This window comes from Pseudorca crassidens, chromosome 18 (genome assembly GCF_039906515.1).
Source record: "Pseudorca crassidens isolate mPseCra1 chromosome 18, mPseCra1.hap1, whole genome shotgun sequence".
Classification (NCBI taxonomy): domain Eukaryota; kingdom Metazoa; phylum Chordata; class Mammalia; order Artiodactyla; family Delphinidae; genus Pseudorca; species Pseudorca crassidens.
In genome coordinates, this window is record NC_090313.1 from 77473134 (window position 1) to 77499793 (window position 26660).

Below are 26660 nucleotides of genomic sequence, written 5' to 3' on the forward strand. Positions count from 1 at the left end.
GGCAGCATGTCCGATTAGAGACCATATTCGCAAAATTGCCCATGGAAAGATCCTCCAGAAATAGTGGAGTGAAAACGTACTTTATTTAACTGCAGTTATTTGCATTAAAGGAATTGCATTTTCTATTTAAAAAGAGAGTAACCATTAATTTAGAGGATTTCTGTCTGCCCCCCTTCGAGTGTCAGGGACACTGTTCCTTATTGAATCCAGCTGGTGAAGAGCAGCACGGACCGCAAGTGTTCTCTGTTATCCTTAGCCAGGGCTTCCTGCTGTAATGAACCCTCTCCTGACAGCTTTTCTGACTTTACTCTTAGGTCACAGTGTTATTTTCTCTCTGTTGGGTGCCATTTCAAATTCTTTTTTGAGAGGAGAGCATAAATGATTTCAAATCTCACTTTAGAATAATCCTATAGATGATGCAGAATGGGGTACGATTTTCTACTTGTTCTGTACCACATAAACTAAACAACCCTTTCTAGAAAGAGCAGGCTTGCTCTTACAGTAACTATATCACCACTGGTCTGTCTTCGTAGAGTACGTTAAAAATCGGAATGAGATTTGTAGAAGCCAGAAGATAATGCATGGCAGCTTTTCTGAATCTGACATCAGTGTGGCTTCACTTGGGGAACTCAGGCGGGTGTGGGTGGGTGCGTGCAGGCTCCAGTGACAGTCCTCTTCTCCCCAGGGCGGCGGGGGAGCGCTACCGCCGGGAGATGCTGGCGCACGGCGGGGGCAAGGAGCCCCTGCTCATGGTGCAAGGTAAGCCCACTGAGATGCGCTTTTTTTTTTTTTTTTTAAGGTTTATGTGTTAACATTAGCACTTTGGGTTTTGTTTCGTGTCATCTGTAATGAAAGATGTTTCCAATTTTGTCTATTTGTTTTTTCTTTTAAAGACATGATGCTTCAGCTGTGCACTTTGTTCTGAGCATCTGTTTCATGGTGTCCCAAATAAGTTAGTGTGATTTATTTAGATTGAGAAAAAATTTCAGGCTTTAACTCTCAAAATGTTACTAACACTCTAATAGGAAACTGTTAAGTTATTGTGAATCCTCAGAAAATTTGCTTTCAGATTTTAATACTCATTTCTTATTCCCTTATGAAAGCCTAGCAATACATCTGTTAGAAATTCCAAGGCATCAGGGTGGATTTTTTACTCAAAAAATTAGAACCCAATTCAGTCTTAGACACCTCAGATGCTTGTTCTCCTATGTGTTTTTAAGTATCTCCACTGAGAATTTAATTGTGAATGGAAGCGGCCGTCATGGTGTCCCTTGGAATGTTCTCACAGTATTTCAAGGAAACGTGGGTGATCTTGGGTGCTCTCGGGGTGCCGGCATTTCCGTGCAGCCGGCCCCTCTGACTACCTGATGAAAGTGCATTTAGGGGATGACTCCCAGCCTTAGGGGGATGCTGCCTTCCTAGTGGCAACGGAGCAGTCCTGCTCGTGATGGGTTGAGGGGACGTCCCTTGCGCACATCTGTTGCACCTGCTGTCCCCTCGGGCAGGGCTGTAGCTGCTCATTCATCCAGCCCAGTGGCCGAGAGCTGCTCACGTGCCAGGCACTGGAGGTGACAAAATCCCGCTGGGGACCTCGATTCCGTCAGCTTTTCTGGGAGGATGTGTTCGTCCAGGCTCCGTCTGCCCCCTGCCGCGGCCGGTGCGTAGAGCGGGTCTGCCGGCAGCTTCCTGCGGCCCAGCCCTGCTGTGCTTTGGGGGTGATGTCCGGTCTCCCATCTGTGGTTGCGCCTCGGGTCACCCTCTCAACGAGGAGGCTTGTGACGCCCCCCCCTTTTCTGGCTGATCCTGCCGGCCCTTGTTGAATTCTGCTACGTCCAGTCACTGTTTTAAATGGGTTTCGTGTCCTGATTAATGAAATCTTCCAGCAGCCCTCTCAGGTGGGGTGTTCAGTACCTTCTTACCGATGGTGGAACAGCTCAGGCCCCGGCCCTGTGGTGCAGCAGAGACGGAGGAGCCCCACCAGGATTGGAGCCTGGGACTCCCGACCACAGGGCCGGAGCTCTGAGCAGCTCCCTGGGTAGGACTGCCGGCCGCGGGCCCCTTGTGGACTCGGTAACAGTGAAATTACTTGGCTCGTGATGGTCTGCATGGCGCCCTTTGGGCTGGTAGTTTGTGGTGCTGCGTGGACAGCCCGCTGTGAGTGGGGGCAGAAGAGGCTCCAGGGCTGTTTCTCACGCGGATGTTCTGGTGGGAAAGCTCTCTCAGCAGCGGTGCTTAGTTTATCCTTCCTGACACCAGGGTCTAAACGCCGTCTGCACATAAATATTAGCTTACATATGGCTCCAGCAAAAGAAAAATATTAAATCCTTTTCAGTGTTTGTCTTTTGGTTGGTGTATTTTCCTACTCTGCTTCCAAGATGGTTGTATCATCTCTCTGGAAATTCTGTTCTTCATATGAAACATTTTTGTGTGAAGAAAAAATATTTTTCCACGAGAGAAAAACAAGCCTGTGGTTCAAACTAGAAATGAGAATGTATTCAGACCACAGCTAACACCAGCAATAGAACTGCTCGGCTTCTAAGGGTTACCCTTTTCCTCAGTGTTCCGCCGGACCTCCTTAATTCACGTGATCGGTTACACGGCGGATGAATGGGGCCACGCGCAAGAGGGTGTTACGCCAGTTGTCACTCCGTAGGGTTGGGTTTGTAAGACAAGATCAGCAGTGGCGTCCCCTCTTCCTGTGTGCGAACGGCCAGCCTGCACCCCCAAAGCAGGAGCGTCCTGCATGATGGCTCATAGCATCGGGGTGGCCCTAGGAGGAGTGACTGTGAAATTACTCAGCGTCGTGATAGGTGCTTCATCTGTTTTATTTACTTACTAGGTAAATGTAAAGAATTATGTTAAGTAGCAGAAGGTAAAGAAACAGAATCCGTACCTTCCAGTTATGTACCTCTGTGACCAAGTGCCGCCTGTCTTAACCTCCTTACTTGAGACACAACATTTCAGGCGAAGGCCGAGCCCTTCCTTAGTCAGGATGCCGTGAGTTGTGCTGGTGCTCTCTGTATGACCTACTCAAGTCAAACACGGCCGTGCTTTGATCTTTGAACGATAAACGCCTCACAGGTGAACCTTGAGCTCGCTGGCCTGTTTCAGAGTCGCCTCAGGTCTGAAGGGAGCGCCGCCCGGGAGCCTCGGGGAAGATCCACGTGCGGAGACACAGACTTCTCTTCAAGGGCCCATAGTTCTTTCCTCTCAAAACTCTAAACGCCATGGAAGAAAACAAAAAGTGGTTAAGAAAGTATTTCCTTCCTGGGGGCGCGGGGAGGAGGGGAGCGGTCACGTCGCACAGTAAAACAGAATTGGATTTGCAGTTGCCAGCTCTGGTACTTAGCAAATTCCTCGACCAAGTCGATTTCCCTAAGGGACGCAAAACGTGGTTTGACTTCAAAACACTTTTCTAATCTGCAGGTTGAAATTGTGTCCTTATCTAGTTTTAAACACATCCATAGCACATATAATGATGTTAGAATATTCAGTTACTTTAATCCTCCACTAAAACACAGGGTGGCAACACACCTGACTGAATTCAACTCTTCTAACTGCCAAGGATTCTGGGGTGAGTTGAACTCTGTGTACGTTCCATACAGTGTTTTCTCGTTTAAGTATCACATTTCTTAGTAATAAGAGAACTTAGTTTTTGCTTAAAATAAACCAGGATGATATGACATTTCCATTCATTTTGCCATATACTAGAAAAGTTTTTAGGTGTGCTGTGGTGAACATGCCCCAGAGTTCAGTGTCTGCAGACCATTTCAGAAAATGAATGTCTCTAGAAAGATAAACAGTGAGTTTGCAACAAGGAGCTAATACGTGGTAGCCACCTGGAGCGAGAATTGTTTCTCCCACAGCAGGTGGGAGAAGAGGGGGATTATACAGCTGTTGGGGGTCGGAGCGGTATTATTGCAGCAGTTCAAGAAGGACAGGTGCAGTCCCCACAGGAGGTTACATCTTCCAGTGTAAACTGCTTTATCTTTCTTTTATGTTATCTGAAATTCTTGAGTAAATGGCCCTTGTTGAGTTTTTAGGTTCAGATGTTACTTATCTTTAAATAACTAGGAAAAAACCAACACATTGAAAAATCTGCACTTGCCGGGTGCCTCCTGCTTTGCTGCTCATTTAATCCCTCTAAAGCAGGTCTGATCTCCCCCTTTCCACAGGTAACGGGGCTCATTCTCCTCCCTGCCACCTTCCTCCCGATGCCTGCGTCTTCCTCAGGCGATCTTTGAAGGCTGACGTGAGACTGAGTTGGTCTTAGAATGTGAAGATGTCAGTGGCCTGAGCCTGGAGGCCTCAGTGATCCCCAAAGTCTGTGTGTGTTTTCACGTTGACACTGGTGAGGCCTGCCTGACGGCCACTGATGAGCAGTAAAATGTTCCGTGATCTGTTTCCATATAAGCTCTTTAGACTCTGTGGCAAAGCTGTCAACTTGAGTCACCGTCGTTCCCATGGGGTGATTCTCGCCACAGCCGCGTAAGCACGGTGCCCACCGAGTCTCACATTTCTGCCTCTGGTAATGGATCCTGTGTGCGCTCGCCTGCAGCCTTGGCACGAAGGGTTTTGTGGGGAAAGGAAGGTTAAAGCCCAAGATCTTAGCGTTCCAAGGGGTTCTTTTAAAATATTAAACAGCTTTATTTCTGTTCTCCTTTCCAGAAAAGGAACTCTTAGTTTTATGACTTTTGGCCCAAAGCAGTATGAAAGTAGAGATATAACATTAGAACTTGACAGAGTTTTAAAAAGGACGAAACATCAGATAAGATGAAAAGGAATAGTAGATAAATTCTCGGCGAAGCTCCCTTCAGTCTGTTCTGTGTCGCCAGACTGACTTGTGGAACCAAAGTCTAGAAGCCCCAGGCCTCACCGTAAGCTGATTAAAATCGCAAGAGCTCAAACTTCCGCAGAGCTTCGTGGCTTTCAAAACACATTCGTCGTTGCCATAACTATCCTATATCATCTCTTCTTACTATATCGTACTCTAAGCCAGAAATTTGTGGTGTGTATTCCAAATGGTCGCCCTCGTCCCCCAAGGAGATTAATACAAACAGTGTACGATGGTAACCTCTCTCCTTGGTCCTAGGAGCAGGAAGTGCCCGGAGCTTGGTTTGACACCTTCTCCCCTAGAGGAAGCAGGGCTCCTTGGGGGAAGGGCTGACTCCAGGGCTGGCCTGCAGCGTCCTGCAGCGCCAGGAAGGAGGAAGGTGTTCAGGAATACACGCGAGGGTGGGCATGTGTGTCACGAGGGACAGGCGCCCACTATAAACGAACCTCAATGGCCAGAACTTTAACAATTTGAGCAAAAAAGTAACTAAGGCAGCATTGGGAAATAATACCAAGTATAAGTGTGTATCCATGAGCCCGCCTGACAGGAACGATGGAATGAAGCAGCAGGCAGACCTCCCGTGCACGAGAGTTCAGATGGTTCTGTAGGTGCCCCCTGCCCCCCGAGTGTGGGCTGCACGGTGACCTCCCCCTTTCATACTGTGCTCTGGAAGGAAGGGAGAGAGACTTTACATGGAACTCTGCCTCGGCCAGGTGTTCAGGGTCAGCACCAGCAAGGCGAGTCATGCGGTCACGACCCCTAGTGTGACGAGAAGGGCACCTCACCTCTGGGGTCTTCCTTCCCAGGGTGTCACAGACAAGGGGGCACCAGAGTCGAGCCTCGGCTCTCTGAGAGGAGGAGACGGCTAGGCCCGCGCTGTGCCCTGGTGCCTGCAGCAGGGTGTGCTGTGCACACCATCGTGGGTACCTGCTGCGTTAATGCATACTTAAGTTAGAGTTCACCTGGAAGGGCAGGTGTTTCCTGCGCCATTAACGACGTGATTATGGGGGATCGAACAAGATGGTGGAATAGAGGAGGGCATGGAGCTCACCTCCCCCGAGGAACACATCAAACATACATCCACGTGTGGCATGAGTCTCACGGAAAACTAACTGGAAACTGGCAGAAGGACTCCTGTACAAGCAAGGCTGTAATGAAAGGAAGAAAAGTGATCGGGTCTGGACCTGTGCCCCTGGAAGGGGACTCAGAGGAAAAGAGATGGCACAGGCAGAGACCTGCTCTGGGCAGTGAGCGGTGAGAGCCACAGACTGGGCACCTCTGTCCTGGCATCCAGCACAAGCCCCGAGGCACAGAGGAAAGGGCGGGTTGAAGGCTTCTCTGGTGCTGGCCAGGTTTCTGCCGGCTGCCTCAGTGCACGCTCCAGCCCCACATACCCCATGTCACTGGGCAGCACAGGCCTGGACAGGGTGGTGGCAGCAGACTCGTGTGGGACCCAGAGGCCACTGGGACAGAGCCTGGACAGGGTGGTGGCAGCCAGTGTTGGCACCCACTCAAGCAGTCCCCCCAGCCCAGAACTCTGACAGCAGCTGCTCCACCACAGCTCACAGCCCCGTGTGCACTGAGGCCCCATCCGCCCTGCAGTGCGGCCCTACAACGGACAGGGGCAGCTGTGAGGGACAAAGGGGACTCTCGCCTGAGGCTTTCTCCACAGAGCCAGGGAACACGGCGGGCACCGCACAGGCCGTGCGTCAGAGACAGCCCAGACCTCTGGCTGCAGCCAGCATGTGCCGACAGCCTGCACAGGCCCCCTTGCTTCAGCATCCCTGCCTCTGCAGCAAGGGTCCCAGTGTAGGGAGCAGGGAAAGCACACATGTACAGGGAGCAGAGCCAGCCCAGGCCTGACCCTTGGGGCTTCTGCTCCAGCACCTTGGGATCAGATCCCACCCCCAATAGGGCAGTGATGGCCACTGAGCAGAAGGGAAGTCTTGCTTCACACCCAGCTCCAGCCCCACCCCTACCAAGGTGATAGCTTCCAGCACACCCTGAGGAAGACATGGCTTGTGTCCACATCAGATCAACTTTCCCACCAAAGGCATCAGACACTCACAGTCTGTATAGGGCCAGTCCCTCATAAGAACATGGTCCCTTCAAGACCACAATAGGAAACTGTTGCACCTAAATTCATAGAGGCAGAGGAATTGCTCTCAATTGAAATAATAAGAGAAAACCCCTGAAAAAAGTAATAAAACAGAAATAATTTATAAGATAAAGAATTGAAAGCATTGGTAATAAAATTGTTAAGTGAATTAGAGAACACTAGACAGAATGAATAGCAGACTAAGCAATACAGAAGAACACTTAAGGGATCTGGAAGATATAGCAAACAAATGTAAAAAAATTAAAAAAGGTTAAGAGATCTCTGGATAACATTCACATTTATAGGAGGTCCCAGAAGAGAGAAAAGGGTATTGAAAGTGTATTTGAAGAAATTATGGCTGAAAACTTCCCAAATCTGAAGAAGGAAATGGATATCCAGATACAGAAGCACAGAGGGTCCCAAACAAGATAAACCCAAACAGACCCACACCAAGAAATTATAATTAAAATGGCAAAAGTTAAAGAGAGAAGCCTAAAGGCAGCAGCAAGAAAAAAATAATCATATACAAGGGAATTTGCATAAGGCTACCAGCTGATTTCTCTGCAGAAGGTTTGCAGGCCAGAAGAGACTGACATGATATATTCAAAGTGCTGAAAGGGAAAAGCCTGCAACCTAGGATACTCTACCCAGCAAGATTTTCATTTAGAATCTAAGGAGAGAGAACTTCTCAGACAAACAAAAACTAAGAGTTCATCAATGCTAAATCTACCCCAAAAGAAATATTAAAGAATCTTCTCTAAGTGGAAAAGAAGTAAGAATCTACAGAAAAGGGAAAACTCCGTAAGGACTGAGATCAACCACTTAAATAAGCCAGTACGAAGATAAAGACAAGAAAAATGTAAAAGCAACTGTAACGATAATAAGCAGTTAAGTGATAAACATGAAATATAAAGTATGACATCAGAATCCCAAAATGGGAGTAAAAAATGTGGATCTTCTAGAATATGAAGTTAAATGACTATCAGTTTCAAACAAGTAGGTAAAATTATAGATCAGTGTATATATAAACCCCATGGTAATCACAAATCAAAAACCTACAATAGATACACAAAAACTAAAAAGAAAGGAAAACAAGCATACTACTAAAGAAAATCGTCAAACCACAAGGGAAAAAAACAAAAAGAAATGAACAGAGAAGAACTAAAAAAAGCAACTGGAAAACAAGGAAAAAAATGGCAGTAAGTACATACCTATCAGTAATTACTCTAAATGTCAATGGACTAAATGCTCTGATCAAAAGACATAGGGTGGCTGATTGGATTAAAAAAAAACAAGACCCTTCTATATGCTGCCTACAAGAGACTTACTTCAGAGCTAAAGACACACACACTGAAAGTGAGGGGATGAAAAAAGATATTTCATGCAAACAGAAATGACAAGACAGTGGGCATAGCAATACTGATCAGATAAAACAGACTTTAAAACAAAGGCTATACAAAAGACAAAGAAGATTGTATATCATTATACAATGATAAAGAAACTCAATATAAGAAGAGGATATTACACTCATTAACATATAGGCACCCAGGACAGGAGCACCTAAATATATGAAGCAAATACTAACAGACATAAAGGGAGAAACTGACAATAATACAATAATCTTAGGGGACTTTAACACCCCACTTACATCAACGGACAGATAATCCAGACAGAAAACCAGTAAGGCAACAGTGGTCTTAAATGACACAACAGACTAGTTTGACTTAATAGATATCTACAGGACATTCCATCCATAAACAGCAGAATACACATTCTTCTCACGTGCACATGGAATGATCTCTAGTATAGATCACATGCTAAGCCACAAAACAATTCTCAAAAAATTGAAGACGACAAATTATATCAGGCGTTTTCTCCCAACCACAACAGTATGAAACTAGAAATCAGTTACAGGAGGAAAAATGGGAAAAGAACAAACACGTGGACTCTATAAAAACCAGTGGGTCAGTGAACAAAGCAAAGAGGAAATCAGAAAATACCTCGAGACAAGTGAAAGTGGAAATACAACTCTCCAAAATCAGTGCAAGCAGAGGGAAGTTCACAGCAATACAGGCCTTCCTTGAAACACAAGAAAAATCTCATATAACAGTCTAACCTACCACCTAACAGAATTAGAAAAAGAAGAACCAACAAAGCCCAACATCAGGAGAAGGAAGGAAATAATAAAGATCAGAGAAAATAAATAGAGATAAAAAATAGGAAAGATCAGTAAAACCAAGAGCTGGGGTTTTTTTTGAAAAGATAAAATTGACAAACCTCTAGCAAGGCTCACCAAGAAGAAAAGAGAGAGGACCCAAAGAAACAAAGTAAATGAAAGAGGAAAAATAACAACCAATACCACAGAGATAAAAAATCATAAAAGAATACTATGACAATAAATAGGACAACTTAGAAAAAATGGACAAATTTCTAGAAACATACAGCATGCCAAGACTGAATCAAGAAGAAACACTTTGAACAGACTGATCACTAGTAGTGAAACTGAATTTGTAGTTTTAAAAAACTCCCAGCAAACAAAAGTGAGGACTGGACGGCTTCACAGGGGAATTCTACCAAACATACAAATAAAAGCTAATACTTATCTTCCTCAAACTATTCCCCAGAATTGAAGAGAATGGAACACTCCCAAGGTCATTCTACAAGACTACCATATTACCCTGATACCAAAACCAAAGACAATACAAAAAAAGAAAATTACAGGCCAATATCTTTGACGAATATAGATGCAAAAATTCTCAACAAAATATTAGAAAGCCAAATCCAAAATATGTAAAAAGGATCATACACCATAATCAAGGGAGATTTATTCCAGGTACGCAAGGATGGTTCAGTACTCGCAAGTCAATCAGTGTGGTACAACACGTTAATAAAAATCAAATGATCGTCTCAAAAGACACAGCAAAAGTATTTGACAAAATTCAGCATCTATTCATGATTGCAACTCTTACCAAAGTTGGTATAGAGGAAATATATCTCAACATAATCAAGAACATTTATGACAGGCCACAGCTACCATCATACTCAGCAGTGAAAAGACGAAAAAGCCTTTCCTCTAAATTCAGGAACAAGGCAGAGATGCCCACTCTTGCCATCAATTTAATATAGTATTAGAGGTCCTAGCCACAGCAGTCAGACAAGAAAAAGAAAGAAAAGGCATCCAAATTGGAAGGGAAGAAGTCAAACTGTCACTATTTGCAGATGACGATATTTTATATAGAAAACCCTGAAGTCTCCACCAAAAAACTATTAGAATAAATAAATTCTGTAAAGTTGCAGGATACAAGATTAACATACAGAAGTCTGTTGCTTTTTCTGTACACTAATAATTATCAGAAAGGGAAAGCAAAACAAAAAAATCCTATTTAAAATCACATCAAAAAGCATAAAATACCTAGGAATAAATTAACCAAGAAGGTGAAAGATCTAGACACTGAAAACTATAAAACACTGATGAAGGAAACTGAAGATGATACAAAGAAATGGAAAGATATCCAGTGCTTTGGATAGGAAGAATTAATATTGTTAAAATGGTCATACCTCTCAAAGCAATCTACAGGTTTAATGCAATCCCTGTCAAAATACTGATGACATTTTTCACATAACTAGAACAGATAATCCTAAAATTTGTATTAGGACCACAGAAGACCCAGAATTGTCAAAGCAATCCTGAGAAAAAAGAACAAAGCTGGAGGCATAACCTCCCAGACTTCAGACTGTACTATAAAGCTACAGTAATGAAAACAGTGTGGTAATGGCACAAAAACAGACAGGCAGATCAGTGGAACAGTGAGCCCAGAAATAAACCCACGCACCTGTGGTCAATTAATCTACAACAAAGGAGGCAAGAATAAACAATGGAGAAAAGACAGTCTCTTCAAAGCTTAACAGCAAAGGAAACCATTAATGAAACAAAAAGACAACCTACAGAATAGGAGAAAATATTTGCAAATGGTATGACCAACAAAGGGTTAATATAAAAAATATATAAACAGCTCATACAACTCAGTATCAAAAAAACAATCCAATCAAAAAATGGACAGATGACCTGAATACAGGTCATCTGTGACCTGTGGCCAACAGGCACATGAAAAGATGTTCAACATCGCTAATTATTAAGGAAATGCAAATAAAAACGACAGTGAAGTGTCGTCACACTGGTCAGAATGGCTGTCATCAAAACGTCTATAAATAAATATTGGAGCGAGTGTGGGGAAAAGGGAACTCTCATGCACTGTTGGTGGGAATGTAAATTAGTACAGTCACTACGGAAAATGGTATGAAGGTTCCTCAGAAAACTAGAAATAGAGCTACCATATGATCTAGCAGTTCCACTCCTGGGTATATATGTAGAACAAAACGAAAACACTAATTTGAAAAGATACATGCACCCCAGTGTTCATAGCAGCACTGTTTACAATAGCCAAGACATGGAAGCAACCCAAGTGTTCATCCACAGATGGATGGATAAAAAAGATGTGATACACACACACACATACACACGCAGTGGATTATTATTCATCCATAAAAACAAGGAAATTCTGCCCTTTGCAGCAACGTGGATGGACCTAGAGAATATTATACTTAGTGAAATAAGACAGAGCAAGACAAATACTGTATGATATGACTTATATGTGGAATCTAAAAGTAAAACGAACATATACAGCAAAACAGAAACAGACTCACAGATCTAGAAAACAAACTAGTGGTTACCAGTCGGGGGGAGGGAGCGGCCAGATGGGGTAGAGGATTAGGAGGTACAGACTACTATGTATAAGAAAGATTAGCAACCGAGATACACTGTACAGCACAGGGAACTATAGCCGTCACTTTGTAATAACTGAGTATAATTCATAAAAATCCCGAATCACTGCGCTATACACTTGAAACTAAAATAAAATTAAATCAACTCTACTTCAAAAATATTGTGACGATTATTAGAAAAGGAACAGGTTTTTATTCACATTATGAGATTTTTTCTGAATATTTTGTCGGCCCAAATATTTTTTGTGATATAACTTTTATAACGCAAAAGAGAAGCAGGTCTAGGAAAGACATCTGTCACCCAGCAGCTCAGTGTCGCCCTCTGCCCTGACTTCAGTCGCCACGTCTGCTCAGAAGTCGGGACGCCAGCTTTGCCTTTGTGCCCTGCTCGCCCACAGCAGGACTCCTGCTTCCCCGGCCTCAGTCCCTGGAGCGGGGGTGGGGGGGGGGGGTGGGGGTAGGGGGGGGGGAGGAAGCCGCCCTCCAGGCCATTCACTTGCTCTGTGAGGTGCTCTGCCCCCTGCACAGCTTTGCCTCCAGAAGCAGCGTGTGTTTCTTACGCGACACTCACCTGGTGTCCCACAGGGCGCAATAAGACAGGCCTGCCCTGGTGTTTTATAATTCACCTGATGCAGGACCAGGTCAGTCTGGGTAGATTACTGAAGTTACTTAAGGAACGGGCATTGAAGTGGAGAATACTTTCCCCCTGGGGGAGGTCGGAGGTGCATTCTGCCACCTCTTTTCCGGCACTGGGCGCTGCACTCTGTTACCAAAGGTGAGTCCACTCTTGGGGCTTTGCTGCAGCAGACTCAGGCCGCAGCCGTCGCACCCCATCCCGCTCCGCCCGGAGCCCGTGGGGACCTCCGGGGCCGAGTTCTCTCAGACACACCACCTCCGGGCCTGAGACTGAAACCTCTCTCCAGGGCGCTGGCTTTCGTTCAAAAGTATTACTGCAGTGTCCTGTGTTAGTGACCAGTAAGTAAGCTGATTGATTGAATGAAAAAAGCTTTATGTTAGCTGTTGATGAAGTTAATTCATTTAACTTAGCGAATATTTAGCAAATACTTGCTGCTAACGAGGCATTTCAGGGACACAGAAATAAGAACGATACGGATCCTGCATTTACTTGAGGGGTGCAGCGTCCTGTAGGAATGACGAAGAGCATCCCCTCTGGGCCGTGTAGGCTGAGCCTGGGCACACGGCTTGGGGGCTTCAGGACTGCAGGGGTTCAGCCCTCCGACCCGTCAGCTACCTTGCACTCGCGTCCTCTGCACCGGGGGAAGGGGCCGTGCGGAGGGTGCAGACCCAAGTGGGCAGGACAGGCCGCCTGCCTCGGGGGGCTCTGGACACGCCCCTCACGCTAGCAGCCGCGTCCACTCCCCGACATGTGTCCAGTCTGTTCTGGAGGCAGGCTGCCCCCTTCCTAGAGCTCATCACATTCTTTGCATATAAATAGCAAAGGTGGAGCTTGGAGAGAACAGACTAGTAGAGTTACAGATGCGAAGAGCTGAGGCTGAAAGACAAGGCCGGTATTTCAAAGATACGATAAACCAGGAGAAAACGTGGGAAATGCCCTTTTGGAAAGAGCGCCGTTTTTCACTTTTCTGAAAAAATGGACTTTGGGATCCCAGGAATGAGCACCTCCTGTGGGTTACGGTGTCTTGTTGACACATCAGAAAGATAACCGCGTCCCGCGTGCTAGAAACCGATGGGCGTTGTGTATAATTTGGGGTGTAGGGCGGTGGGAAGCACATGCGCATTGGTCTCTTCACCTGGGTAGGAGGAGTCGGCCTCTACCAGGAAGCGACAGGCCTTTCCTGCTCTAAACTTAGCCCAGAAGCCTCTACTACCCTTGGATTTCCCCCTCTATCTTACTGTCAAATGCTCCAGTGAATAAGTTCAACCAACATGATTTTTGCTAGCAAAGATGATAAAAAGCCTCTCGGAAAGTAGGTTTTAAACAGAATTTTAACTGTAACGTGTCGACCGCACTTCGCATTGCACACCCCGCGTGGTTCTGGCCCTGGGAGAGCGAGTGTGTCCACTGCACGCTCACTGGCCGTCTTGGTCCAGCCTCTGCTCCTGCCCTCCCGCTTCCAGACAGTCTGCTTTCTAACAGGTTTATAACAGATGACAGCACGCCACAAGGAGAGTGACTCTCTGGAGAGGAGTGGGGACAGTGGCCCCTTAATGCACCCGCGCTGCTCTGGGGGGCGTGCGACTCCCTTCCCGGGAACAGAAGTAAGGCCGGGAGAAGCCGATGGGCCCCCTCGGTGGTGCAGAGCCCTTTACCAGCACCCGTCCCCCTGGACAGGCTTTCAGCCACTGTTCACTTTGGGTGGGCCGTGCTCCTAGGCTCACTGGTGTCATCAGAACCTATTCCACCCAGACCCTTCCTGCCCCCAAAGTCTTGGGAATCCTGCAAAGGCCCACCAGCCCGTCACTGCCACCAGCCGGCAGACCCAGATCATCTCACAAGAGATGGTGGGTCGCAGCCCTCTTCTGGGATCTCAAGGGTAATTCAAAGAGAGGTTCTAGTACAACCCAACTTCAGAGACACGTTTAACCCAAGATGCATCTCCCCCCCACCTCTGTGGCCCATGGAAGCATGATGGGTACGGAAGCCCTCTCAGCTGCCCTGCGAGCTTCGGGTGACACAGTGCCCTCGCGGGCTCTGAGCACCAAGCCACTGTCGTCAGAAGGGACAGAGCCTCCTATGCTGGCAGCTTCTGTCCAAAGCATGACCCTAGACCGCAGACTGGCACTCTATGTGTCATGTTCTGCCCGCCTCCTGGCCGTCTTCTCTGAACAGCAGCGGATTGCCCTCTGCCTGCTGCGTGCATGGGATGGGCCGTCTCCCTTTGTGTTGCATCTGGGACAGTGCCCCTGGAGCCTGACTGCACTGAGGTCTCAGCCTTTCTCTTGCAGGTAGATACCCTGTAGGGGACTCACTCCAAGAAACACCAACTATTCTGTTTCCAGATCATGTTGGGTAGACAACGTTCTAACAGGAACGTAGATAGTATTCTTTGGAGTCTTCTGACTGCTCAGGGGAAACATCATAACGTGCTCGTTAAAGATGGTCGTTACAGATGATGTTCCTGACGCGTGGGTACAAGTGTGCTGTTAGAAAAGCAGGTGTCACCTCCTCAAAGCTCTCACCCTACACTCCCAGCTGACAGGATGGGGCTCAGAGCTCCCAGGGCTAAGGAATTAGGGGCCACAAGCATCGTGGCGGGGCGATCCACTGAGGAATCTACACTCCAGAGTCCACTGATAAAGGGTAAACTCCTACTAGTAGAGACTTCGAGCAGATTTCAGTGGAAGAATTGAAACTGACGTTTGCTAAGCACCTCCGGGAATGTTGCCAGAGAGCAGGAGATGGGAAGGTTTCTCCTGGTTTAACTGGGTCATCTCCTGAAAGATCCTTTCAAGGTATCTCCTAGTGTTCGAGTCTCTCCAGCTATCTCCAAAGGAAACTCTTCCCGCGTGACTCTTACGTAACATCACTAATAACGAAACTAGATTAAGGCGTGATTATACCTAAACCTAATTTTCTTCTTTGCTTACCAGTTCATCTTTACATTAAAGTTTGTAAGATAGAATAATCCCTCCTTAATCTCAGAATTTGCACATCTCAAAACATTTGACTACCATGATCAAGTTCTTTTTTGACCCCATCACATGTCAGGGTACGTCAAGTAAGACACGTTTAGTTTCTTAATCCCTCTTCTTATAGCACTGAGTATGTTTAGTTTAAGCTGTAGGGTCAGGACAATAGCTAAACTCCACTTACATTTTCCCTTCAAGCAGTTTAAACAAAACAGAGCTTTAAAAAATTCTTAAAATCTTAAATCACACCCTCAAAGTAATTGGAATTTCAGCCCCACATTCATTTTTGTCTTCTTCCTGCACGTTTTTTTCACTTCAGGGTGGGAATTTTATTAACATGTTGCAGTAGCCTTGTGCACTGATTTTCCTAAGATACTTTAATGTTGGACATTACCAGTAAGACTAACTTCTACTACTTTGGTATTCTCCAGTTGAACGGACAGGAGAGAGAGCAGTGCTGCCAACGTAGCAATAATGAGAACCACTGTGCCCCCGTGCTGGGTGCTGCACGCTTAGGTAACCTCTTCCTACCCGAGGTCACACCGTGGTGAGCAGAACCAGGATGCAAACTCAGGCCCGTCCTGTGTGGACTGCTGGGCTCGTAAACTTCTCTTTCGGGCTAGGCCAGGAAGCTTTTGCTTTGGAAGTAGTTGCGTGCATGTTGCACTGTATCTCCCCTCTGCTCTTTCATAATTTTCGGTGACTGAGTTGCCTGGTACGCTGATGCTCAAAGAAGATGCTGTTGTGTTCTCCGGGCAGGACATCACAGAGACAGATCTGAAAGGCCGCACATGCTAACTAGACCTGACAGGGTGTCAGCTGCCTTCCCCATAGTAGTGGTTTTATGGCAAAATAAGATCTGCTGAGTGAGAATGCATGAACGCAGGGCCAGCTGTGGTACTTCACAACACACTCACTGGCAGAAACCTCCTTTTCTTGCACACAGTAACAGGAATACGTGAGGAGAGCACGTCAGGGAAGCAGACCTAGAATTCAGTGGCTCTCTGGGACCTACCACACAGTTCCAGTAACAGGGTGGATGGCGACCCTGAACAGCCAAGTGAGCAGAACCCCTCTGCCTTCGCTTGTCTGGCTCTTTACCCAGCGTGGCCTCTGCAGTGGCTGAGCGCCTTCTGGAAGAAAGCAGTGGCAGCGGGCACCTGGCTTCCCAAGGCTGAGGCCTCCTTTTGTAAACGCGCTCATTTTTTCAGAGGGTGTGGACATGTTTAACGTGTGGGTGTGTTTGTTTAAGGAAGGCACGGAGCTTCAAAAGGCAAGATGTTTTGTAACCCAGAAATGTAACCAGTAAATGGAATGGTTGAATCTGACGATGAAATTAGAATAAACTGATTAGTAAACAGAGCACGCCCGTGGGCTCCCCTTGCTGGGTTAGCTCCCACCCAGCAGGAAGCCCTGCAGGCAGGGACCCCAGAGGCAGAGCCACGTCTCCAGTGTGACAGGTATTAGCCCAGCCGAGGGGGCAAGAGAGTTCTTGAGTTTGAAGGAGGAAAGGAATTTCACTTTCTGGCTGACATCCTCGTTCCCCCGAGAACTGATCGCAGATAGCGGGAACCACCTTTAGGAAAAGGTGTGGGCAGCTGCAGCCTGGCAGCCCAGGAGACTTCAAAGGAGAGAAAGATGAGCCAGCTGCCCGAGGCCCGGGAGAGACAGCTCTGGAATGAGCGCTGATCTCATAAAGTTCACTTCAGCCTCTTCAGACTGCCAGGCCAGCCTTTGTACTGGAATTCTCCGTCAGTCTGAGCCAAGTTTGACACATATAATTATTTCAGCATAAAAAGCAGCCGGGAACTATCACCATGGGCTTTAGAACCGAGGGTGGTGGTGGAGACATGCAGACGCCTCACTCGTTGCCCAGTCCGTGCGGATAACCCGACGTTTGGTAACAGGGGACGGAGCCACGGCAGCTGAACGTGTAGGCGAATCACAGGCTCAGTAGTCCTGGTCACGTCTTTTTAAGTTGTGGTTAAGCGTATATAACATAAAATGCACCACTGTTGCCATTCACGGCCCTGTGCGATCATCACCGCTGTCCAGCGACAGGACTTTTCCATCATCCCAGTGAGCTCTTCTTGATAAGCCTTTTCTCACAGCTGCTAACAGGTAGAAATGGATTGACTCTAGTTCCTTCTTCTGTTTCCATCTTTCCGTAGATAAACAGTTATCTCATAAAATGCAGATGGCAAAAGCCAGGAAAAAGCAAAGCAAGCAACGATTCATTAGCTGGGTAATTAGCTTGTGATTGTGTTTGATGATAATGTCCTGAATACTTAATCAGAGACCAGGCTTTTGAAATTCAACTTGTGCAGAAAAACAAGCAACCTCATCCTTCAGCTCTTGAACTTCCGACCTGACGGTTACTGTTAGCAGTTACCAGTTAGCAGTTACCAGTTACCAGTTACGGAGCCTTTCCATGAGTTAAATGTACTTTATAATCCTTATAACAGTCCAGCAAAGTAGATGACATTATATTTCACTCTACCAGTCTGCCTCTGCTCAGACTGCTTCTAGTAGAAGACGGAGCCCCAGAAGTTACGTGACTGGTCTGAAGTCCCTAAGCAGGTGGCTGACGGGGTAGCCCAAGCCCCTGCGCCAGTGCCCAAGGAAGAGTTATCTTCCCACTCTTTTCCTCCTTGGAAGAGTTATCTTCCCACTCTTTTCCTCCTTGGAAGAGTTATCTTCCCACTCGTTTCCTCCTTGGAAGAGTTATCTTCCCACTCTTTTCCTCCTTGGAAGAGTTATCTTCCCACTCTTTTCCTCCTTGGAAGAGTTATCTTCCCACTCTTTTCCTCCTTGGAAGAGTTATCTTCCCACTCTTTTCCTCCTTGGAAGAGTTATCTTCCCACTCTTTTCCTCCTTGGAAGAGTTATCTTCCCACTCTTTTCCTCCTTGGAAGAGTTATCTTCCCACTCTTTTCCTCCTTGGAAGAGTTATCTTCCCACTCTTTTCCTCCTTGGAAGAGTTATCTTCCCACTCTTTTCCTCCTTGGAAGAGTTATCTTCCCACTCTTTTCCTCCTTGGAAGAGTTATCTTCCCACTCTTTTCCTCCTTGGAAGAGTTATCTTTCCACTCTTTTCCTCCTTGGTAACCCTTCAGAGGAAGACATCGGGATAGTCAGGGACGAGAATGGACTGAAATTTTGAATTATAAGATGCTGTGCGGAACCAGGGAATGTTCCACTCAGCCTCAAACCCTAACCTGCCCAGCGCCTGCTCCTGCATGGCAGCTCCTCTGCTTTTCAGAGCTGGCTTGTTGTCGCCTAGGTAAATGACACCGGTAGACCTTAAACAGAAACCCGACAGACATACCTTCATTTAAACCAAGTACTGGCGCTGCGTCTGAAATATAAGAGTGTGGTTGCTTTCATCTCTGATTTTAAAAGAATTGGTGGGGCGCGGGTTACGCGTCCCGACCACCTCAGGCACTGAGGGCCTGGCCTGACGGGTGCCCAACCCATGCACCTCCACTGCACCTTGAGGCCCACAGTCAGAAGGGTGTTCCCTTCCCCGATCCCACCAGGAAGGAACCCATTTCAGGAGGACCCTGGAGCTGCTGGGGCAGTGTTCCCGCCCCCTCACCCTGCCCACCTCCCACTGCAGCGGCCAGGGCTGCGGGCGGAGCCGTCTCTCTCCCCGCTCGGGCCAGGGCCGCTCTCCTTTCCCCACCAGTGGGCTTGGACAGAGGGAATCTGATAGGAAAGCCTGCTTGTGTGTCACCTGTTTACTTTATCTGTGGGAAAGAAGACATGGTCATTTAAATGAAAAAAGAAGAAACAAAAACCACCTGCTTCTAGTCTAAACCGTGAGTCTAGAAAGTTGGTCCTTAATCAGAGAGAAATGTCAGTGTCCCCCGGGCATCGCTCAGTCCCTCTTCATAACATGTGAACCAATCTTTTCATCAACTGGCAATCTACTTGAAAGGAACAGAACCAACTTAGACTGACCAAGCAGAAAAGGAGTTTGGGGGAACAGTACAGAGATCGCCATGGAGTCAAAGGGAGAAGCCGAAACACAGCTGAGAGCGCGTGGCTTCTGGGGCCGGCTAAGGGCGCGGACGAGTTCCTCGGGGTTGACGGGTGCTGCGTTCAGCCGCCCCATGGCCCGCAGCTGCTCGTCCCTCCGCCCCGGGAGCAGGTCCCGGAGGGGTGCAGTGGGCGCAGAGCTGGGCAGCGAGGCCTGCCCCCCAGCTGCCCCAGTGCCGGGGCCTCCGAGCAGAAGCCCCTCCTGCCTCGCGACGCAGCCTGCGACCCTTGAGACCGTAACTCAGGGCCGTCAGGCCTTTTAGGGCAGCTGCCCCGTCCTTCGAGGTCCCGGAACACGTGGTTTGAGCAGAGCAGTCAGGACCAAAAGGTTCGGGTTTGTTCCAGTTTTTATCAGCGTATTTGCCTCTCCGGTAAAACAATGAGGAAAACAAACTAAGTCATCCTCCGCAACGGATGTGGCTCCGAGGGGGGCGGGCAGGCGGAAGCCCACTGTCCTTCCTTCCACGAGGACTCGGCGGCAGGCCCGGTGCACCTGCCTTTCCTACATCGCTGTCCACGCTTCTCCTTTCAGGCGTGAAGCTGCCCTCGGTTTTGTTTTACTGTTTCGGCTCCCTGGCCCCCGACTCAGGTGATGTCCACAGAGAAGCGTGTGTAAACTCACCCGCTCGTGGACTCGGCACCTCCAGCCGGGTTCCCGGGGCTCCTGCGAAATTGCACGTCTCATCACCACCCTTTTAAGACTAAGACTTGAAGACAAAGGGGACGTGTTCGTCAGCTTTTGTAAAAACTTCAGAGTCCTTGGAATCTTTTTTACCATCCACGTACATAAAAGCCAATTTCAATTTTTCTTATTCGTGGAACTGCCTGAAAACATTGTGTTTCTCTTAATTCTTTGTGCCGAAGTTAGTTCAGGTTGACACTTGCCAACCGCTTCGATCTAATTAAAGCGAGGACACGGCAGCCATATTCCAGGAGAATCCCTGCCCCGGTGACTCCCCCATCCCTCTCCGTCTGGATTCTCTTTACCAGTCACATCACACACACAGTTACTGAACCATTCACCTCTGATGGGATTTTATTTAAAACTGCCCTGAGCGTGTTGCATTCTTCCCGCGCTGCTGCCATGACTGCCTTTCTCTGAGACGCAGAAGTGGCTGGAGGTGGGCCTCACGGGGGGCATGTGCCCCTGAGGTGTGGCCACGGAGGACAGAGCAGGGCCCTGTGAACGTGGGCAGCTTGTGGAGGGAACGTGACACTTCACAGGGACGCGAGTGCCAAGCTTGACTGCGCGGGTCGGCTCCACCTCTGACGTGCTCCCCAGGGGGAGTGACCGTGTCCGTGGGTCCAGGCCTGGGCCTGCCCCGAGCTCTGCGTGCCACCGCGGAGGGCACCCAAATGTCATGAGCGGTTGGTTCCCCGGCGCTCTGTTCTCCCTGCAGACCCCAGACGCTCTGTGCGCTGCCCACCGGGTGCCTTGCCTAGGCCGCCCTCTCCACCGCAAAGGCCCTAGCTTGAGCCTGAGCCTTCCCCATCTCTCACGTTTCTGCAGGCCCCCATCTGCCCCACGGAGCCTTCGGAATCTCCGCCACGCATGACATCCTTCTCCCTCTGTTCTCCCACTGGCTGCCATCTGTGTGCTGTTAACACCCGAGGCTGACTCTTCCCCGAACGCTTTATGTGGAAAGTTTTCAGGCACTCAGCAAAGTCACGTGAACTGTAAACACTCATATACTTGCCCTTTAGAGTCTACACTTAACATTTTGCTCTGCTTTGTCACGCATCCATCTGTCCATTCCTCCATCCACCCATCACATACATGTATTTTCAAAACAAGGTGCAGACGTAAGTACGTTTTACCCCAGACGCTTCTGTGTGCGTATAACTAGAGTTAGTGTTGGTTACTAACATTTACATGTGGTGAAAGGCACAAATCCTTAACGTTCCATTTACTGAATTTTGACGAGCTATATACCTGGGTGTCACAAATCACGGTCCAGATAGAGAACTTTCCCATCACACCAGGACCTTCCGGGTCGGTCACCATCCCCACTCCCGAAGGCAACCACCGCTCCAGTTTTTTTCGCCACGGCTTGGTCCGGACCTTCTTGGAAGTGAATATAAACGAAACAGGCAGCGTGTGTTTTGTGTGGGCCCTTGTGTGCAATGCACTGTGTCTGAGGCCTGCCCGAGGTGTTGTCTGGGTCAGTAGTTCTTTCCTTCTCGTTGCTGGTGCCGTTCCACCGTGTGAAGACACCACGAACGTCCACCTGCAGCCTGGCAATGGGAGCTTGTGTCGTTCCACTTTAGGCTGCTGGGAACGTGCCTGCATTTCTCTCGGCTAATACCTAGGAGGAAACAGCTGGGTCCCGGGGCAGGTGTGTGCTGAGCTTTACAGAAACCGCTGGACCTTTTTCTGAAGGGCTCTCGCATCTCACCCTCTGCCCCTGCTGGGCGACGAGCCATGGCGCCCAAGGCCTGACTGCGTTTGCTGTCTTCAGCCGTCCCGGGGGGACATCATGGTGTCTCTTTGTGGCTTTTCCTTTCCTGGATGACAGTGATGTCGTGTGTCTTCTCAGGGCCTGTTAGTTCCGTGTTTATTCAGATATCTTTTTGTGAAAGGTCTGCTCAAATCTTTCGTCCATTTTTTATTTTTACAAGTATTTTTATGATGAGTTGGAGTTCTTTATATTTTCTGGATACCAGTCCTGTGTGAGATATGTGTTGTGTCAGTATTTTCTCCTATTCTGTCATTTACCTGTTCATTTTTTTTTTTTAACAGTTTCTTTGCAAGGCGGGAAGTTTTAAATTTTGATGAACTCTAATGTATCTTTTTTTCTTTTATGGTTATTACCGTCTGTGTCCTAAGAGACCTTTGCCTACCTCAGAGTCACGAAGATATTCTGTGTTTTCTTCTAGACACTTAATAATTTTAGCTTTTACAATTAGGTCTGTGCCCATCTCACATTAATGGTTATGTACGGTATGTGACAGGGGTCAAGGTTAACTTTCCCCACATGGCTGTCCAGGTCCACACGGTGTACTTCTGTGATTGTGTCCTTCCTGCCCTCATACTGTGACTTGGCCTGGTCCTTCACACAGCGAACACTCAAGGCATGTTAACTGAATTGCACTGAGAGAGCCCCGTTCAACCTTGAGTTAGCATTACCTGCCAAGAGCACAGGCCGGGGCCACAGGGTTCATTGCTTGAATGTTGTCTTTGGCTTCTTGAGTGAAGAGTGGAGATCGATTCAGCTTTTTACTGAATTGCTACTACATGCTAGACAGGGTGCCTCACTGCTTTCCAGTACAGCTTCTTATTCTAGCTTTATTGAAACCTTGTATGTCAGATGAGGAAATCTGAGAACCAGACATTAGGAGTTCTCCAAGACAGGCAGGTCTGGAGGAAAGCCAATAACTTGTGTCTGATATAAGACTTCTGCAAGATAATTAACAGTTGAATGATTTTAAAGTGCACAGGACTTGATAATAACACCTGGCAGGTAATTAAACATATTAAATTCTGAACCAGCCCAAAGATAGCTGAAAAATTAAGTCTTCTGACATCACTCCAAGTGTACAGTAATATGTGCAAAATAAAAACCCCCGGGAAACATATTTGGCTCTAAATCTCTAAGCTAAGAGTTTGATTAGACAGTAAAAAAGGCATTAAAACAAGAAATAGCTTCGGGGCCCATGCACTGCCCAGGACTTTTTGAAACGTCCTCACAGTCAAGCTCGCGGTTCACAAGGCCGAATGTCCCCTGACCCTGCAGATTTGATGTGTGTCTTCGTCCCTGTGTATTGTCTGCGGAGAATGAGCGGCTCATCTTTTCTTCGTCCGCAGGTATGCTTCAGAAGTGTCCTTCTATCGATGACTTCGTAAATGCCCTTGTTTCCGACCTGGATGTGGACTTGGAAACTTTCCTCATGGATTCTAAATGATGGGAACACCGTGAATCCTTTAAATCAGTCACGGAGATATCAATTTTGTTGTAAATGCTACAACTTTGAACGTTTGTTTCTGATTTCAGCATTCAGTTCTGTAATAACTTATGAAAAACCTCAAACCAGTGGAACTTGGAATAACTAACTTTCTAACATTATGCTGGCTTTTAGCCTGTCTGTCTGTTTGGCAGATTTTTGAACATAAGGAAATCCATTCAGTGAGCGAGTGCACACCAGAACCCAGAGGTGTTAGCGTCAGGGGCCAGACACCCTCAGCCCAGCCCCGCTCCTGGTGAGCTAGCTTTTCCCTGTCCGATACCTTGACTTGGTTAGAGACATAATAAAAAGCAAAGTTATTTCCGTTTGAAGCCGTCTTCAAAAAGATTACACATATAGCTCCTCTGCGTGATTTCTTGTAAGTGGCTTTGAAAATGGAAAGTCAGTTACAGTGACCGAGAAACCAAGTGTGGTTTCCAAAGTATTTGTAATCGACTGTGTTGGCTTTTCCTGTGTGTTTAGGAATATACTATACAGATGGACTCAGAACAGAGGGCACCTGAACTCACACTTTTCTGACTTAACGATGAATATACAAAAATAAGTGCAGGTGCAATTAGTAAATGATGTGTCAAGTCCAGCGACTGATAAATACGGAAACTGGGATTCAAACCCTGTCTTTATCCTAAACATTATTGCATACCGTATCACCATGTGTTAATAACAGAAAAGAAAGACACCGTTTAATAGGCTTTTCACACCTTCAAAGTCAAGAATTTAATTACAGGCTTTCATTTAAAATGACACCTGCTAGTGGCCTCTTCCTGCTTCTCCTCCCTAAAAGACCAGTGCTGATGCAAAAAGGCAGAATTAAAAATCCCCAAAACTAGGACACATGTCCAACCTACTCACAGAATCTGGAGGAATTTCTACAAGCTAGAAACAGACGAGACGGGATAAAGAAACGTCAGTGACACACGCATGCCGGGTCCACCTGGATGCTGAGGTGAGGGGAGGGGCGACCCTCCGTTCTCTCCCCACCTCCTGCCCACACAGGTAACACGCTGTGTGCACCAGCCCGGGAGCCGCAGCCCCGCGAACCTCCCGTGGGGCTTCCGCCTTAGCCACACGAGGCCTGTTCTCCTCTCCCAGCTCCTCCCCGTTTGGCTCTCTCAGTCTGTGAACACGTGGAAACCACAGTGCAGAGAATCCTTGGGCGGGAAGGAGGGCAGGCCTGCAGCAGTCGCTCCCCCGTGGGAGGTGTGGGGTGATGCCGCAGGGACAGCCGGATGCCAGTGCCCAGGGCAGGAGCGGCTGCTTCTGTCCCCACCCACATGGTCTGTGAGCTGAGGGAGGCGACGCTAACTCTCATCTGGGAAACGGACCCGGAGAAACTGACACCAACCTGCCGTCCGTTACAGGTAAGTCTGAAAAGGTGCTTTAACAGCTCCAGGTGTACCGAGCCACCAGCCCCTGGGCCTTTATCCTCCCTTTTCAGCTGAGGGTGAGTGAGCAGAAAAGGAAATCTGTGCAGAGCTTCAGAAAAAGGAAGGGAAGATGCGGGAAGATCCCAACTTTGAACACTATTCTTAAAAGGAACTAAGGCACACTGTAGAAAACATCTCTGCCATTCTTAGTGAGACTTGAGAAAACACGGTATTTATGAAGCCGAAAGCCATAAAGAAAGAACAAGCGGAAATTTAAAATAGGCGAATCTAAAAAAGAAGACAGGCAGAATAAGAAAAAAACAAATGCAGAGAAACTGAAACATAGTGCAGTGATTTAAAACATGATCAAAGCAGAAAAGACCAAAACTGCCAAGGAGAAATGAGAAGCATCTCACTCAGAGTGCAGGTTAAATTCAGGGACACGGTGAAAACCGGCAGCCAGGAAGCAGTGCAGAATCCCGGGGACAAAGGCAGGACAGCTGGAACAGGAACAGCAACAAAACCCAAAGTCTCGCGTCCTCCTGTGTTCCCAGTGCTCAGAACAGTGACCAGCACACAGTAGGAGCTCTGGTCAAGACATGCTAGTCAATGAATTTAAGGAAGCTTTTTTGAGATGGAAAAAAATGGATGTGTAATTTAAAAGGGAATCCTTGATGCTGCCTAACAATGAGAATGTGCTTAATGCCACTGAACTATACACAATTAAAACTGGTTAAAACAGTCAAGTTTTTGTTATGTATGATTTACCACAATTTTTTAAAGCCAAGTAAATAAATGCAAGCAGAGAGAGAAGAGAGTCCTGCATTCTAGATCGAAACGCGCAAAGAAAACAGTAAAAAGAGACCCCCACCCAGAGAGAGTCCTGCATTCTAGATCGAAACGCACAAAGAGAACAGTAAAAAGAGACCCCCCACCCAGAGAGAGTCCTGCATTCTAGATCGAAACGCACAAAGAGAACAGTAAGAAGAGACCCCCACCCAGAGAGTCCTGCATTCTAGATCGAAACGCACAAAGAGAACAGTAAGAAGAGACCCCCACCCAGAGAGTCCTGCATTCTAGATCGAAACGCGCAAAGAAAACAGTAAAAAGAGACCCCCACCCAGAGAGAATCCTGCATTCTAGATCGAAACGCGCAAAGAAAACAGTAAAAAGAGACCCCCACCCAGAGAGAATCCTGCATTCTAGATCGAAACGCACAAAGAGAACAGTAAGAAGAGACCCCCACCCAGAGAGTCCTGCATTCTAGATCGAAACGCACAAAGAGAACAGTAAGAAGAGACCCCCACCCAGAGAGAGTCCTGCATTCTAGATCGAAACGCGCAAAGAAAACAGTAAAAAGAGACCCCCCACCCAGAGAGAGTCCTGCATTCTAGATCGAAACGCGCAAAGAAAACAGTAAAAAGAGACCCCCACCCAGAGAGAGTCCTGCATTCTAGATCGAAACGCACAAAGAAAACAGTAAAAAGAGACCCCCACCCAGAGAGAGTCCTGCATTCTAGATCGAAACGCGCAAAGAAAACAGTAAAAAGAGACCCCCCACCCAGAGAGAGTCCTGCATTCTAGATCGAAACGCGCAAAGAAAACAGTAAGAAGAGACCCCCACCCAGAGAGAGTCCTGCATTCTAGATCGAAACGCACAAAGAAAACAGTAAAAAGAGACCCCCACCCAGAGAGAGTCCTGCATTCTAGATCGAAACGCGCAAAGAAAACAGTAAAAAGAGACCCCCCACCCAGAGAGAGTCCTGCATTCTAGATCGAAACGCGCAAAGAAAACAGTAAGAAGAGACCCCCACCCAGAGAGAGTCCTGCATTCTAGATCGAAACGCGCAAAGAGAACAGTAAGAAGAGACCCCCCACCCAGAGAGAATCCTGCATTCTAGATCGAAACGCGCAAAGAAAACAGTAAGAAGAGACCCCCACCCAGAGAGTCCTGCATTCTAGATC

At 47.4% G+C, this 26660-nt stretch overlaps 1 protein-coding gene across 1 annotated transcript in view; it reads left to right on the forward strand.

Moving 5' to 3' along the window:
* The window catches only part of MIPEP (mitochondrial intermediate peptidase), a 135012-nt gene extending 109571 nt beyond the window's left edge, over positions 1-25441 (forward strand). The window contains exons 18-19 of the mRNA XM_067713715.1: positions 686-759; positions 23171-25441. Of these exons, the coding sequence (XP_067569816.1) occupies positions 686-759; positions 23171-23268 (172 nt within the window). The 3' untranslated portion in view covers positions 23269-25441. The remainder of the gene's footprint in view (positions 1-685; positions 760-23170) is intronic.
* The last annotated feature ends 1219 nt before the right edge of the window (positions 25442-26660 follow it).